This window comes from Bacillus rossius (assembly GCF_032445375.1).
Source record: "Bacillus rossius redtenbacheri isolate Brsri chromosome 4 unlocalized genomic scaffold, Brsri_v3 Brsri_v3_scf4_1, whole genome shotgun sequence".
Classification (NCBI taxonomy): domain Eukaryota; kingdom Metazoa; phylum Arthropoda; class Insecta; order Phasmatodea; family Bacillidae; genus Bacillus; species Bacillus rossius.
In genome coordinates this window covers 5,198,915-5,212,471 of record NW_026962010.1, presented here as the reverse complement: position 1 = coordinate 5,212,471, position 13,557 = coordinate 5,198,915, and the positions used below count along the sequence as shown (strand labels likewise).

Sequence of the window (13,557 nt, the reverse complement as noted above, 5' to 3'; positions counted from 1 at the left end):
ATGATAAATATAGGTAATCAAATTTAAAAAAAAATACAAAATACAAAATTTTATGTGCAATTAATTCATCTTGCTTTGAAATGTTTGAAAAATAAAAATCTTAAGTTTTCCAAAGTTTTCACAAGAATTTCAGTTAAAATTAGTGTTTTTTTTAAACACTCGGTTTTCACTATGAGAAGATTGAAAGTAAGAACTGTAAGTGTAGTTATAACCCATGTTTATTTATTTAATTAGCATTACTATTAGTTTTAGTTTTGTTGTCTGTACACTTGGCTTTCATTTTCTTAAGCATATTTCGTAAACACGCCTGAATCTGTAGAAGTAGAAGTTTTTTCCTCGATTAAACTGTGTAAATAATAAGCTATAATATATAAGTATAAATATAATGTAATATATGTAAACTATGATTTGGGTATAAGTCAAATGTTTCAGTTGGGTACCTTTTCCATTAAAACAGGATCGCATTTATTTTATATAATTTTTTTTGGTAAATTTTCATTATAAAGAAAAAAGTTAAAAATAACTCAGATCAGTGGCGTGTATTCAATAGACGCTAGGTAAGCAGTGCTTACCCTGTTGTTATGCTGCTTGGCGTAATGTCTGGTAATTTCATCTCGTGTGCCAATGCGATGCGATCACCGTAGCGGGCGCGTCGGGTAGCGTGTCACCCGGTTGTCATGGTAACGTGCAGGGGCATAGCCAGGGGGGTTTTAGCTTTGAATATATATACTGTATAGAAGTCGCGAGTGGATAGGATTTACTCTACGTTTTTCAAAAGCGTATGATGAGCAGCTTGGGAACTTCACCGCTGCAGTGCGCTGCCGTAACGCCCTGTATCGTCTTAGTTGTTATTTACGCGTTAGAGCGCAGCGCTGTCGCCCGCTGTCATTCCCCGCACCCCTCATCCATCATTGACTGCAGCTCAACGTCGTTCTACGGGAGGGGGAAGGGGTGTTTGAAGAGTTCGAAACTTGACCGCTAGGGACCACCACAAGTCGATGCCCTAGCGATGGTGGCGATTGCAGCGGTGAATTAACCAACTACCTCAAAGCCGTATTAGAAATTTTAACCTGGGCTGGCGACTTCTATACAGTATATATATTCAAAGGTTTTAGGGGTACCAACCCCCCCCCCCCCCCCTTAGCACCAATTCTTTAATGAATTTCTTATTCATCACTCAAACAAATTTCATATTAAAATTAATAAATTTTTTACCATTAAAATATTTTAATTTAAGTACTTAAAACTGCTAAAATAGCACTATTTTACACCTTAAAATCCAAAATTTCCCGGGGGAGGACCCCCGGACCATCCCGCTTTAATACAGGGGGGGGGGGGGGGGCATGCTTCTTAACACCCCCCGCCCGTACACAAATCCTGGCTACGCCACTGGAAACGTGAAAGCCGGGCGGGTGTGCATTCTGTTAGATGTAGGAGACGTGTCTTGTAGAAATGTACTATGAAATGCCCACCTGTGTGACGCGACTGTTGCAGCACCTGCCGGGCCACTCTGACGGAAAGCCCTGCACCCCGGTGTAGGAGACGTGTCTTGTAGAAATGTGCTATGAAATGCCCACCTGTGTGACGCGGCTGTTGCAGCACCTGCCGGGCCACTCTGACGGAAAGCCCTGCACCCCGGTGTAGGAGACGTGTCTTGTAGAAATGTGCTATGAAATGCCCACCTGTGTGACGCGGCTGTTGCAGCACCTGCCGGGCCACTCTGACGGAAAGCCCTGCAGCCCGGTGTAGGAGACGTGTCTTGTAGAAATGTGCTATGAAATGCCCACCTGTGCGACGCGACTGTTGCTGCACCTGCCGGGCCACTCTGACGGAAAGCCCTGCAGCCCGGTGTAGGAGACGTGTCTTGTAGGAATGTGCTATGAGATGCCCACCTGTGTGACGCGACTGTTGTAGCACCTGCCGGGCCACTCTGACGGAAAGCCCTGCACCCCGGATGAAGGAGACGTGTCTTGTAGAAATGTGCTATGAAATGCCCACCTGTGTGACGCGACTGTTGCAGCACCTGCCGGGCCACTCTGACGGAAAGCCCTGCAGCCCGCAACTGTGTCTGGTCCACGCCGCGGAGGTGGACAAGGTGACGGCCGGCAAGAGCGTCAAGATGGCCACCCGGGTACGTTATAGCAGCAGTTTTACTATAACCCGAGAGGGTTGGCTTGTAACAGTCAAATCACTAGTTTACTTATGAGTATATTTTTTTCAAGAAGCAACTATATTTAATGTGCGGGAAATTTTTGATGTCATGAATTTTATGTGCGTTATGGAAAAATGATGAGAGTGCATTTTTATGATGCGTGCGCACCATGCACAGATATATTTACTGGTGACGCCGTCCCCGTTGCCTGATCTGAATTTACGTAAATTTACACTAGTGGGTTAATTTTGAATCTCAAGGGTGGGGTTCCTGGCCTCGTGGCTGCAGGCAGGGATGCGGCGACAAAGGACTCCCCGGGCTGTTAAGGCCTCCCAGGACGCCTGATTAATGAAATGCACACGTGCTTGTAGTCGTTTTATTGCGTAGCACACTCTACATGTCGCACGATCACGTAACTGGCCGCTTCATCGTCGACCTAAGCTCCGCGCACGATGAACCTGTCCTGGTTTATGCGAAAGTCCGCGGACGTAACGCGAGGTGCGTGAGTGATAGGTCCCGCCAATTACTTATGAAAACACATTACACTATAAGGGTGGTAGGTCCCGCGAATTTACTTATGAAAACACATTACACTATAAGGGCGGTAGGTCCCGCGAATTTACTGTGGAAACACATTACACTAAACCACTGTGGTACGTCCCGCACTGGAGGATATGCACAGGCGGCTAGTCCGCGTGGTGGCGAGGGCCACGTTAAGCTGGGTACGGACACGTGGGGATCTTGAACGATATCGTACACGTGGCCGTGGCAAGTCCCAGTTGATGACTCGTCCGAATGTTTGTGGTCGCGTTTGGCGCAGGGCCGCCCTGCGTGGGCAAAGAACTATGTCCCGAGGTGGGGCGTAATAGCGTGAGGCGCAGGTGCCACTAGGGGTCACCTAATTAATTACGTAGGAAATAGAAAGTCCGTGAATGGACTACACACTTTATTAATAGACCGCGCGAGATCGCTAACGGCCGGTTTGGGCCGACCGGGGAGCTGATAGAAAAACGATTGGACTATAATTACCTATTGCAGTTACAGAATGTTGGCGCGAAAGTTGAAGGCTCCCCGTGCGTGGGCTGCCGGCCCGGGCGAGTGCTGGATGGCGACTGCCTAACCTCCCTGGCCGCCGGGGCCAGGGAGGGGGGAAATTCCGCGGGAAAACTGCGGAGCGCGGGAAGATGACTTCGGCCAGTTTTGTGAATTAAAACCCTTTATAAAATGATTATTACATTAACATTGATTATTGATGGTTTTAGATTTATTAGTTTCTGTTTATATTATCGAATGCATGAATAAACAATACCCTTGCGCAGTGCCACACCCGGCCGGGCGCTTTGCACACGTAGGAGGCCGTGACTGACGTCACGCCGTTCGGGGCACTGCACTACGTTGCGCGCGCGGGCGCGTTCGGGGCGCGGCACTTATCAGGTGTTGAGGACACATAACGGCCTGTGCTCTCAGAGGGAGCACTGACGGCGGCGTCACTGGAATATGGCGGATTATCGTGTGAGAACATAATTCAATATACAGATCTTTAATAAGGGGGGGGGGGGAGGCAAGGGTCCCTGACCCTGAGCCACCCACCAATGTAGGGGTAAATAACACATAACAGAAAAAATACATGTCTCTTTGCTCTGAACTGTTTATAATGATAGGAAACATCATTTAACAAGAATCTCTATACATTCTATCTTACTTCTCTAGCTTGATAAGAAATGTTAGTTAATAATCCAACTTTTTGACGTGATAACGTCTTATAAATCGATGAACGCCGGCTGCACGCACGAAAAATTGTCACGTCCCGCCTGAGCCGAGCTTTTAAACATATTTTTCGTGATTATATTTGAACAAATTATTTAAATTATTTTGCAAAAACTGTGAATAATATTTAAAAATTAAAAAGTACGCAATTTTTCATCAATGTTTTCTTATGACGTTATTATGTAAAATTATCGTCCATTAACCGACTTTACAGACAAACCCCTTTTTTATTTTAATTAGTAAAAATTATTAAAAATCATAATTCGCTTTTGTACTTGCCTGTTTTTCATAAACATATTAAATTTTGTTACAATTGCTTATAATTTATTAATTTACACAAGTTATAATTATTCACCATTAAATGTTTAGTATGATTTTACTTGAAAAACTCAAGTTTTACTATATTAAAAATTATTTATTAATACTGAATAGGAATATGATCATTGTCCTAGCATGTAGGTTTGATTTTCTAACTTTTTCATAGATGGCAGCAAAATCACAATGTCAAAACAGAACTAGTCTTCCAGAGAGTAGTGATGTTATGAGTTACTATGACAAGTAATACGACTCATTTATGTGTAGTGTACTTTTTTAAAAGTTGATTCTTATTAGTAGTACCTATATAAATGGGCAATAGCCGCCTGGCGCTGGCACACGGTGCCTGGTGCCAGTCCACCATCTTCGATTGTAAAGTCACGGCGGCCATCTTGGATGACATAGACTTTGGGCCTTGACCCCGGCGGCCATCTTATATCTGCCGTCTTGATCTGCCATTTTGTTTTCTGGAACTTTCAAGGCTATTTGGAATTCCTCTATCTTGCTTTCTTGAACTTTCCGCTTCTTGGAATCGAATGCCCTACTCCCTAATTTTTCATTTTATGTTATGGTCGCCATCTTCAAAAAACGTAATTTCTATGCTAGAAAACCAGAAAAAAAATTTAAAATTCATAAAAAAATGAATAAATACAATTAAAAAAACATATTTAAAGACACCATTTCACATAGAGCTATGGTCGCCATCTTAGATTCTAGAAACATTGTATGTTTCGTTATGCCTGCCATCTTGGATATGTACGATTTCATAGTTGCACTTTTCGGTATGCCTGCCATCTTGGATATATAATGTTGCAATTATCATTATGGTCGCCATCTTGAAAATGGGTAATTATTATTAGATTTTAATAGGAAAATATTTTAAAATTTAAAATAAACAAAAATGCATAAAACAATCCACCATCTTGTATTATGACATCATGGTCGCCACCTTGAAAATATGTAATTATTATCAGATTTTAATGGAGAATATTTTGATTTTTATAAAAAAAATTAAGTAATCAAATTTAAATTAATTATTATTTTTTAATGCACTTACATCATTGAGTCCATGGTTAAAACCCGGTAAGGGCAAAACTTTAAACAAATTATGACAGACCCTACCTCCATGGAAGCCGCCAGCATACTGACCTCCCACCACTAAACACTAATGCCAAGGTATATACCGTCAGCTAGTATGATGTCATGTCCACCATCTTGTTTTCGTCTGCTAGAGTGCACTGCCACCATGTTAGTTAAAATTTTACCCACTAGAGTGCAGTAGGTAATTATTTATTATTACTGTGGCACCTGCCATCTTGACATTTGGGTGCCATCTTAGAAATTCGTGATAATTTAACATTAAATTCGGAAAAAATTCCAAAATTCGTTAAATAAATTTGCAATCAATATACTGATAGGCCAGCCAGGAAACTATCTAATAGCGAATGGTATTGTGGAGGAACTGGGGGGATTCGTGGTACCAAGGTTCTCAATGCCGGAAGAGTGTTTCTTTTGGGTGGGCGGGTGGTTATCGCAGGACCATCTGTGCAGTGGCGCTCGGTGGCAGGGACGAATAACTAAACTTATTAGCGCCGACTGTAGTTGGCAACCATGTTGCTAGGTGGCGCTCAGACGCCGCGGTACATCCCATCGTTGAAAGACAAGGCCTAGGGGAGTGCGCTGCCTGGCGGTACAAAGTGGAGTTAAATGTCTTTACATTTTTTCCAGAGGGCACTGAGAACTAGATTAGAATGAGGCTTTGGTCGGGGGCCAATGTAGGTCAGTTGAGTGTGGTAAAGGGGCTGAGGCGGTGACTATGCTGGGTTGGTGGCCCCAGCCGCTGGTCGGTGCCGAAGCTCTAATACACTCCCGATCAAACAAAAAGGAGCGATCCCTAACAGTTCTGTTTTTCTTAAAGCTCTGGAATGTTATTAAAAGCTAACTGGAACGCTAGCCCCACCCTACCCTATTAGGGCGCATATGTGGGAGGGGAACATGAGAATGCCGGCCGTAAGGTCGGAATAATCAGTAGGTAAAGATAGAAAATCGCTGGGAGGGAGGAGTGCCAAGGAAGGGTTCCAGGTTCCGCGAAGCACAGTGAAAAACCGAGGTGGTGAAGGGGTGGGGGAGGATTCTTCCACCGGCAGGCATGCAATGCCTGAGGTGCTGCGGCAGGCCAACAGAGGATACGCGCGCCCTGACGAGAGATGCAGTGCCCAGCAGATACCTTAGCCACTCTCGTGCCCCGAGTGAGCGCACAAGTGCAGGAGCGTGCTGCTGGTGGCTAGGACATTAGGGACATGCAGGGAGACAGGGGGAAACAGGAATCACACTTCTCACACAGCTTGGGAAGAAGAAAACTTGGCAGGTCCATGTAGGCACAGTCCAGCATCGCAATCATCCTGCCTCACTAACACAGTTACACCCCTGACTATGTGGGCCACTTCGAGTCTATCTGTCGAACGATGTCTAACAATGCTGTTTCAAAGTTTTGACGAGGTTAAACCCAGAATTATTTAATCTATTATTCAAGTCTCAGAAAGGCATGTGAAAATGCCTCTTCTCCAATCAGAGAAGTCCCACAACATTCTGCATCTAGCGGTTCGCAACGTAGATTAATAATAGATTAAGACCACCAACAAAAGCTACACAGTTAATAATGTTTATCTCCAATACTGAACTGCTCATTTATCAAACTACTACCATAGACATAATGACTTCAACAGAGACCTGTGTATTTTATAATAAAGTTTTTATACGTATGCACATGGTATTGTTAGCATCATATGGAATTAGCAGCCAATCATAACAATTCCTCGCTAGTGTTGAGTTGTGCTAGGAGTGTTGGTGTGCTGCAGGTGTGGCAGATGTCGCGGCCACCTCGCGGGTTCAGCACGCCACCGCCCGTGGTGACAGCTCGCCAGGTGCAGGTGACCAGAGCCCAGCTGACAGGCAAGCTGGACCCGGAGGAGGACTTCCCCCTGCGGTCCGTCAGCAGCATCCTGGGCCATGCCTTCACAGCCACCTGCAGCTCGCAAGAGGGCCTGGGCATGTCCTCTGGCAGTCAGGCCACCGTGCTGTCGGTGACAGTGCACCAGCATGTCCCCTCGCATGACTAGACCAAGGCCCAGTACGCCAGCATGCTGGACCCAAAGGACGACTTCCCCCTGCGGTCCGTCAGCAGCATTCTGGGCCATGCCTTCACAGCCACCTGCAGCTCGCAAGAGGGCCTGGGCATGTCCTCTGGCAGTCAGGCCACCGTGCTGTCGGTGACGGTGCACCAGCATGTCCCCTCGCATGACTAGACCAAGGCCCAGTACGCCAGCATGCTGGACCCAGAGGACGACTTCCCCCTGCGGTCCGTCAGCAGCATTCTGGGCCATGCCTTCACAGCCACCTGTAGCTCGCAAGAGGGCCTGGGCATGTCCTCTGGCAGTCAGGCCACCGTGCTGTCGGTGACGGTGCACCAGCATGTCCCCTCGCATGACTAGACCAAGGCCCAGTACGCCAGCATGCTGGACCCAGAGGACGACTTCCCCCTGCGGTCCGTCAGCAGCATTCTGGGCCATGCCTTCACAGCCACCTGCAGCTCGCAAGAGGGCCTGGGCATGTCCTCTGGCAGTCAGGCCACCGTGCTGTCGGTGACGGTGCACCAGCATGTCCCCTCGCATGACTAGACCAAGGCCCAGTACGCCAGCATGCTGGACCCAGAGGACGACTTCCCCCTGCGGTCCGTCAGCAGCATTCTGGGCCATGCCTTCACAGCCACCTGCAGCTCGCAAGAGGGCCTGGGCATGTCCTCTGGCAGTCAGGCCACCGTGCTGTCGGTGATGGTGCACCAGCATGTCCCCTCGCATGACTAGACCAAGGCCCAGTACGCCAGCATGCTGGACCCAGAGGACGACTTCCCCCTGCGGTCCGTCAGCAGCATTCTGGGCCATGCCTTCACAGCCAGCTGCAGCTCGCAAGAGGGCCTGGGCATGTCCTCTGGCACTCTGGCCACCATGCCATCGGCTGTTCAACATGCTTCTGCCCCACTAGACCATCCACGGTGATGTTTCCATCTCAGTGAAAACAATATTAAACCATAAACTGGGTTCCCAGCAACACCGATACGTTCCTTTTTGTTTTAACCCATCTTAAATCCTCATTCAAGCCAGGTCATCAATTTGATTTAGCAAATAAATTCTTAAATTAGCATAGAGAGAAGCTAACCAATGCCATATTACATTCAGATAGTTTTAGATCACATCACTGTGTTATCCTTTGTTATTGGAAATACGAATTGGCCTAGGCAAACAGTTGAGTACACATGGATAAATTTTCTGTTAATCTTAATAATAATTAAGCCCTCCGATATTTCAAAGTTTTAGTAAAATTAATTAAATATCTAACTAGAATTGTAATCTGTGTCCCAAAATGGCTAATCATTTCAATAATAAACTTAAATTTATTTGTATGGCTAAAAATCTATTGTTTTCAACACACCACGTGGCTTCTCTATCTACACCAAAAATGTCGTCAAATTGGGCTCAGTAGTGTGGTATTTGGGTTTATAAATATAAATGTTCTTACGCTTTATAATATCAGATTTTTCTATTGTATTATTTAGTCAATTTATTAATCGTGACACATGCTGTAATAAGTCATAGAATTTATTACCTAGTTATATTTGTGTTAAGAATTGTAGTTCAAATATCTAAGAATATATGGGCACAAAAACTAAAGGATACTAATATACGCATTGTATGTTTATACCTATTTTGTCATAGACTATTGAATTCACATATTGATCCTTCTTAATGGTAAATAGCTATATTACCAAACACACAAGATAATGATAGTTAATAACAGGATCATTTAAACAAGCAAATTGTTCCATTATTACTAACACTCCATCAAAGAAGAATAAAATTGCATAACATTAACAAGCAAGTCAAACAATTCTATGTTTAATTTTTGAGTACCGTGTTTTCTCGTATAATCGTCGCACATTTTATTCTAAAATCAAGTTTGAAAAGTAGGGGTGCGACCATTGTGCGGAAAAAAAATTTTTTTGTTAGGTAAAGTTATTCATAAAAACAAAACCCGTTCACGGAAAGTACGTTTATTTAAAAAAAAAAGGCGGAGTATACAAGAGCACGCCAAACAATCTATATTAATAATTCCTTAAACAAAAACCTTTCTTCAACTTTAAATAGAAAAACCAAAACACTAACGCGAACGCAAGCCACTTGAATCTGACGTGAGTACACACTTGCCACGAAAGAATGTGGGCTATCAAATGTAGTTAACTCAGCACCTGACAGAGAGCGCGCGTTGTATGCACTCGGCGAGATATCAATATTCGACTACGTGCGCGCGCTCTATACGGGAAGCAACATAACCAAACATGAATGATGCACTGGCTAAATTTTTATAAGCGGTACGCCACGGCAACACAGACAATCAGATAAAGGAAATAACGTTTAAAAACGTCTTTAAAATAAAATTTACACGTCAAACAACTTTGTATTTCCGTTAATTAAATAAATAAGTGGTAATGACCTAAATTAAATTTTAGATTATACCTACACCGCGGCGACGCAGACGATCAGATAAAGGAAATAACGTTTAAAAACGTCTTTATAAGAAAATTTACACGTCAAACAACTTCGTATTTTTTCTGTTAATTTATTAAGTGGTAATGACCGAATAAATATTAGATTTATAATTTAAAATACATCGTTTTATACGGAAAAGATACCTACACAAAGCACTCGGCATCTACTAGCGCGAACAAAAACATCATGCGACGTTTACGCGAGAAGTTTTTTTATCCCAATTTGACAGCCTAAAATATGGTTGCGACGATTACGTGCGTGCGACCATTGTGCGATAAAACACGGTAACATTAAAACATTTTGGAAAGTATTTAATAAACATGTTTTTTAATTATTCAGAACAAATAATGAGATTGAATTGTGATGTGATTGGAATTGAAATTGTACCTACTCAATATTCAACATTAATTGTTTATCACTTAAGATTTAATTCCATCTGTAAAGAATCATGACTCATTTAAATCTGGAGTTAGGGTGGACCCAGATTACAAGGGCAAATGTTTTCTAATATACAAATATATTTCACGGTGACCAATAGTTTGGAAATTGTAGTATCGCTTTAGCACAATTTTAACTTTATCAGTACAGAGATTATACAATATTTCTCCAGCTAGTTAGTTTATCGGGGAGAAAAAGTATTAATCCTCAAGACTACTGGTATGCTAGTGAGTTTTCAGCCAAAACTATTTGTTATTAACCTGATATTAAGTTCAATTTTTAGAAGTTCTTGAAAAATAAGGATTATTAATTACTTATACATTCATACTTTTATTCACATCTAAGCAAGATATCCTATATTCAGTAACATTTGAGCTTCTAAATTATATCTTCATTAATAAAGTCTATGTACATAAGCATACATTAGAAACAAACTTACATACATTAAGGTAGATATATCAATTCGAACCTAAATAAAGTTATTTGTATAACTGCCCTATAAGTTATTCATATTTAATTATAAATAAAAATCATGATTAGTATGATGATATAAATGCAAATTCAGCTTTAGGCTAGTTTAGTGACACAAAGGCAGCCATAACAAAGCCTATCATTCATATTTCCTGCCTCTCTATACTTTCTCCACACCTTGGACAAGCTTATCTGTGTGAAATTTAACCAATTGGCAACATCTTACTGCGTATGGCCTGCCGAAAGTAAAGATACTATCTGAGTTCTCTCAAACATTTCTATTAGTCTATGTGGAATGTCACTGCAAGGCTGAACACAAACTGATTGTAGTGTTAAGTCAATAAAATGTTCGGTTGCTGGAGTTGGTATGACTGAGAAAAAGAGAGCAGAGTGTAAATGATGGCGGAATAAAGGAGTGCGGTGTTATCATGTGGACTGGCATTATTACTGTATTTAAGTCAACAGGTTATGGGCCCAGTCCCGGCGTAGATTCGAGTTATTGAATAAGTAACCGAATAAGCGAACGCTGTATAAAGTTTGTCACGAATGTGTGTAGAAAGTGGTAATTCATGAATAGGAAAGTCGGTGTTTACAACTGTTGACGAAAAGCACTTGCCACGTTTGTATATCGTAACTCCCGTCATGGAATCGGAAAATTCGGGTCGTCTTCTGAAGTTAGTGGATGAAAACAATTGGAACATTTGGAAATTCCAGTTAAGTGTGATTCTCAAATCGAAGGAGTTGTTTGATATTGTGTCGGGCGTGGATCCCAAACTGTGTAAAACAGCTGATGTTTCACAAAGTGATTTTGAGAAGAAATTGAAGACATGGTGTATCCGCGACAATAAAGCGCAGGAAGCAATAATTATGCGCATGGAGGCGGGCCCTATGACACACTTACTTACTTGTGAGTCTGCGAACGAAATGTGGGAGAAATTGCTGTCTATATATGAGCATCGTTCGGAGGTGAGTCTACACCAAATGCAACAAAAGTTTTTTAATGTAAAATATGAAGGCGAGGGTATAGCCCTCTTCATCTCGAAGCTGCAGGAACTGGCAGGTCGTTTGAAAGAACACGGAGAAAAATTGTCAGAACAGATGTTGATTACCAAAATTTTTATATCTTTGCCTGAGAAATATAAACATTTTGTTTCGGCATGGGAGTCGGTACCCGCTCAGGGTCAGAAACTTTCGGAATTAACCTCAAGGCTATTGATCGAGGAAGAACGAACTGTAGGAAAAACCAATGTAGAAGATGCTTTATTTACAAAAAGAGCCGAGTCAGGTCCACATAAATGTTTTTCATGCGGAAAATCTGGACACATAAAGGCTAATTGCTGGAAAAACAGAACTCAGAAAACCGGGGAAGGAAATGAGAAGGGAAGTCGGGCTTGTTTTTACTGCAAGAAACCGGGTCATTTCTTAAAGGATTGTAGGTTAAGACTTGCAAAGGACGGAAAGCAGACTTACAAAGGCTCCCAGAGAAGTCATGTAAATGCATTCATTAGTGCAGCATTGATAGAAGAAGGGTTAAACTCGGAGGACTGGTACGCAGACAGTGGCGCCTCGGAGCACATGTGTTCTCAGAGAAACATTTTTTCAGAGTTTAGTAACTTGGAAGAAAGGAGGGAAATTGTAATAGGGAATGGGTCCAAGTTAACAGCAATTGGAATAGGAATAGTTAAAGTGGAAACTTACACAGGAGACAGGTGGGAGCGGTCAGAACTGAGAGATGTTCTTTTTGTACCAGACCTGAAATTTAACTAATTTTCAGTCGGGGCGGTCCTAAGAAGGGGATTCGAAATGACCTGGACCGAGGAAAAATGTGAGTTCATCAAAGAGAATAAAGTTTGTGCAGTTGGATTCCAGGCAGGAAAGTTGTACAGAATGAAATTTAGAGAACCATTGAACTCAGCAGTCACAGCGATTAGTACTAAAGGAAAGTGTTCACTACAGGTGTGGCATGAAAAATTAGCACACCAAAAAGTACAACATATAAAATCATTCCTCCGGGAACGACAGATAACACTCCCAAGCTCAAATGATTTTTTCTGTGAACCTTGTGTCAGCGGTAAGCACCAGAGGCAGTCCTTTCCACCCAGTAAAACCAAATCTACGACAACATGTGAAATCATTCACGCAGATATATGTGGACCAATGGAGACCCCCTCTATGGGGAAGGCAAGGTTTTTCCTGTTAATTGTCGACGACTTTAGCAAATACAGAAGTGTTTACTTCTTGAAACACAAATCCGAAGCAATAGAGAAGATGAGAGCATTCCTGCAGTTAGCCAAAAATGATACAGGAAACAGTGTGAAAATTCTCAGGACGGGTAACGACAAAGAACTAACAAGCCAAGAAATGGTGAGAATGACAGAAAACATGGGTATACGCCACCAGAAAGCAGCTCCCTATTGTCCGGAACAGAATGGGAAGGTGGAGCGAGAAATGAGGACTGTAGTCGAAGCGGCGAGAACCATGTTGCAAGCCAAGAATATGAATAAGAGTTTTTGGGCCGAAGCAGTGAATACGGCGGTGCATGTGATAAACAGAACAGGCAAGAGTTCCGTGGATGGCAAAACCCCTTATTCGTTGTGGTTCAATGCCGAAGCGGAAATCAAACACTTCCAAACCTTTGGAGCGGTAGCCTATGTTCACGTACCAAAGGAGAGGAGGAAGAAATGGGATGCTAAAAGTGTCAAAGGTTTTATCGTTGGATACCAGGAAAACTCCAAAGCTTTCCGGATATATGTTCCTAGTCGGCGAAAGGTAGAGATAGCTAGAAATGTTGTGTTCCAGTGTGAAGAGGCC

General features: G+C 42.9%; 1 protein-coding gene across 2 annotated transcripts; it reads left to right on the top strand.

Annotated features, from left to right (window-relative positions):
* LOC134541482 (uncharacterized) lies at window positions 1–10,820 on the top strand. Of its 2 annotated transcripts, none has more exons than XM_063384966.1 (3): window positions 1–195; window positions 2,021–2,131; window positions 7,093–10,820. In XM_063384966.1, exons 1-3 carry the CDS (start codon window positions 172–174, stop codon window positions 7,351–7,353), a joined length of 396 nt encoding a protein of 131 aa, XP_063241036.1. In that variant the 5' UTR covers window positions 1–171; the 3' UTR covers window positions 7,354–10,820. The 2 variants fall into 2 exon arrangements, with proteins under 2 accessions (XP_063241036.1, XP_063241037.1); XM_063384967.1 differs by having other exon boundaries at window positions 20–186; window positions 7,093–9,414.
* The last annotated feature ends 2,737 nt before the right edge of the window (window positions 10,821–13,557 follow it).

Excerpts from the sequence above, each read along its gene's own strand:
- LOC134541482 (XM_063384966.1), top strand. The coding sequence starts at position 172 with ATGAGAAGATTGAAAGTAAGAACT. Across the intron at positions 196-2,020 it reads GAAGATTGAAAGTAAGAACT|CACCTGCCGGGCCACTCTGA; the intron begins GTAAGTGTAGTT and ends CGACTGTTGCAG. Across the intron at positions 2,132-7,092 it reads GCGTCAAGATGGCCACCCGG|GTGTGGCAGATGTCGCGGCC; the intron begins GTACGTTATAGC and ends GGTGTGCTGCAG.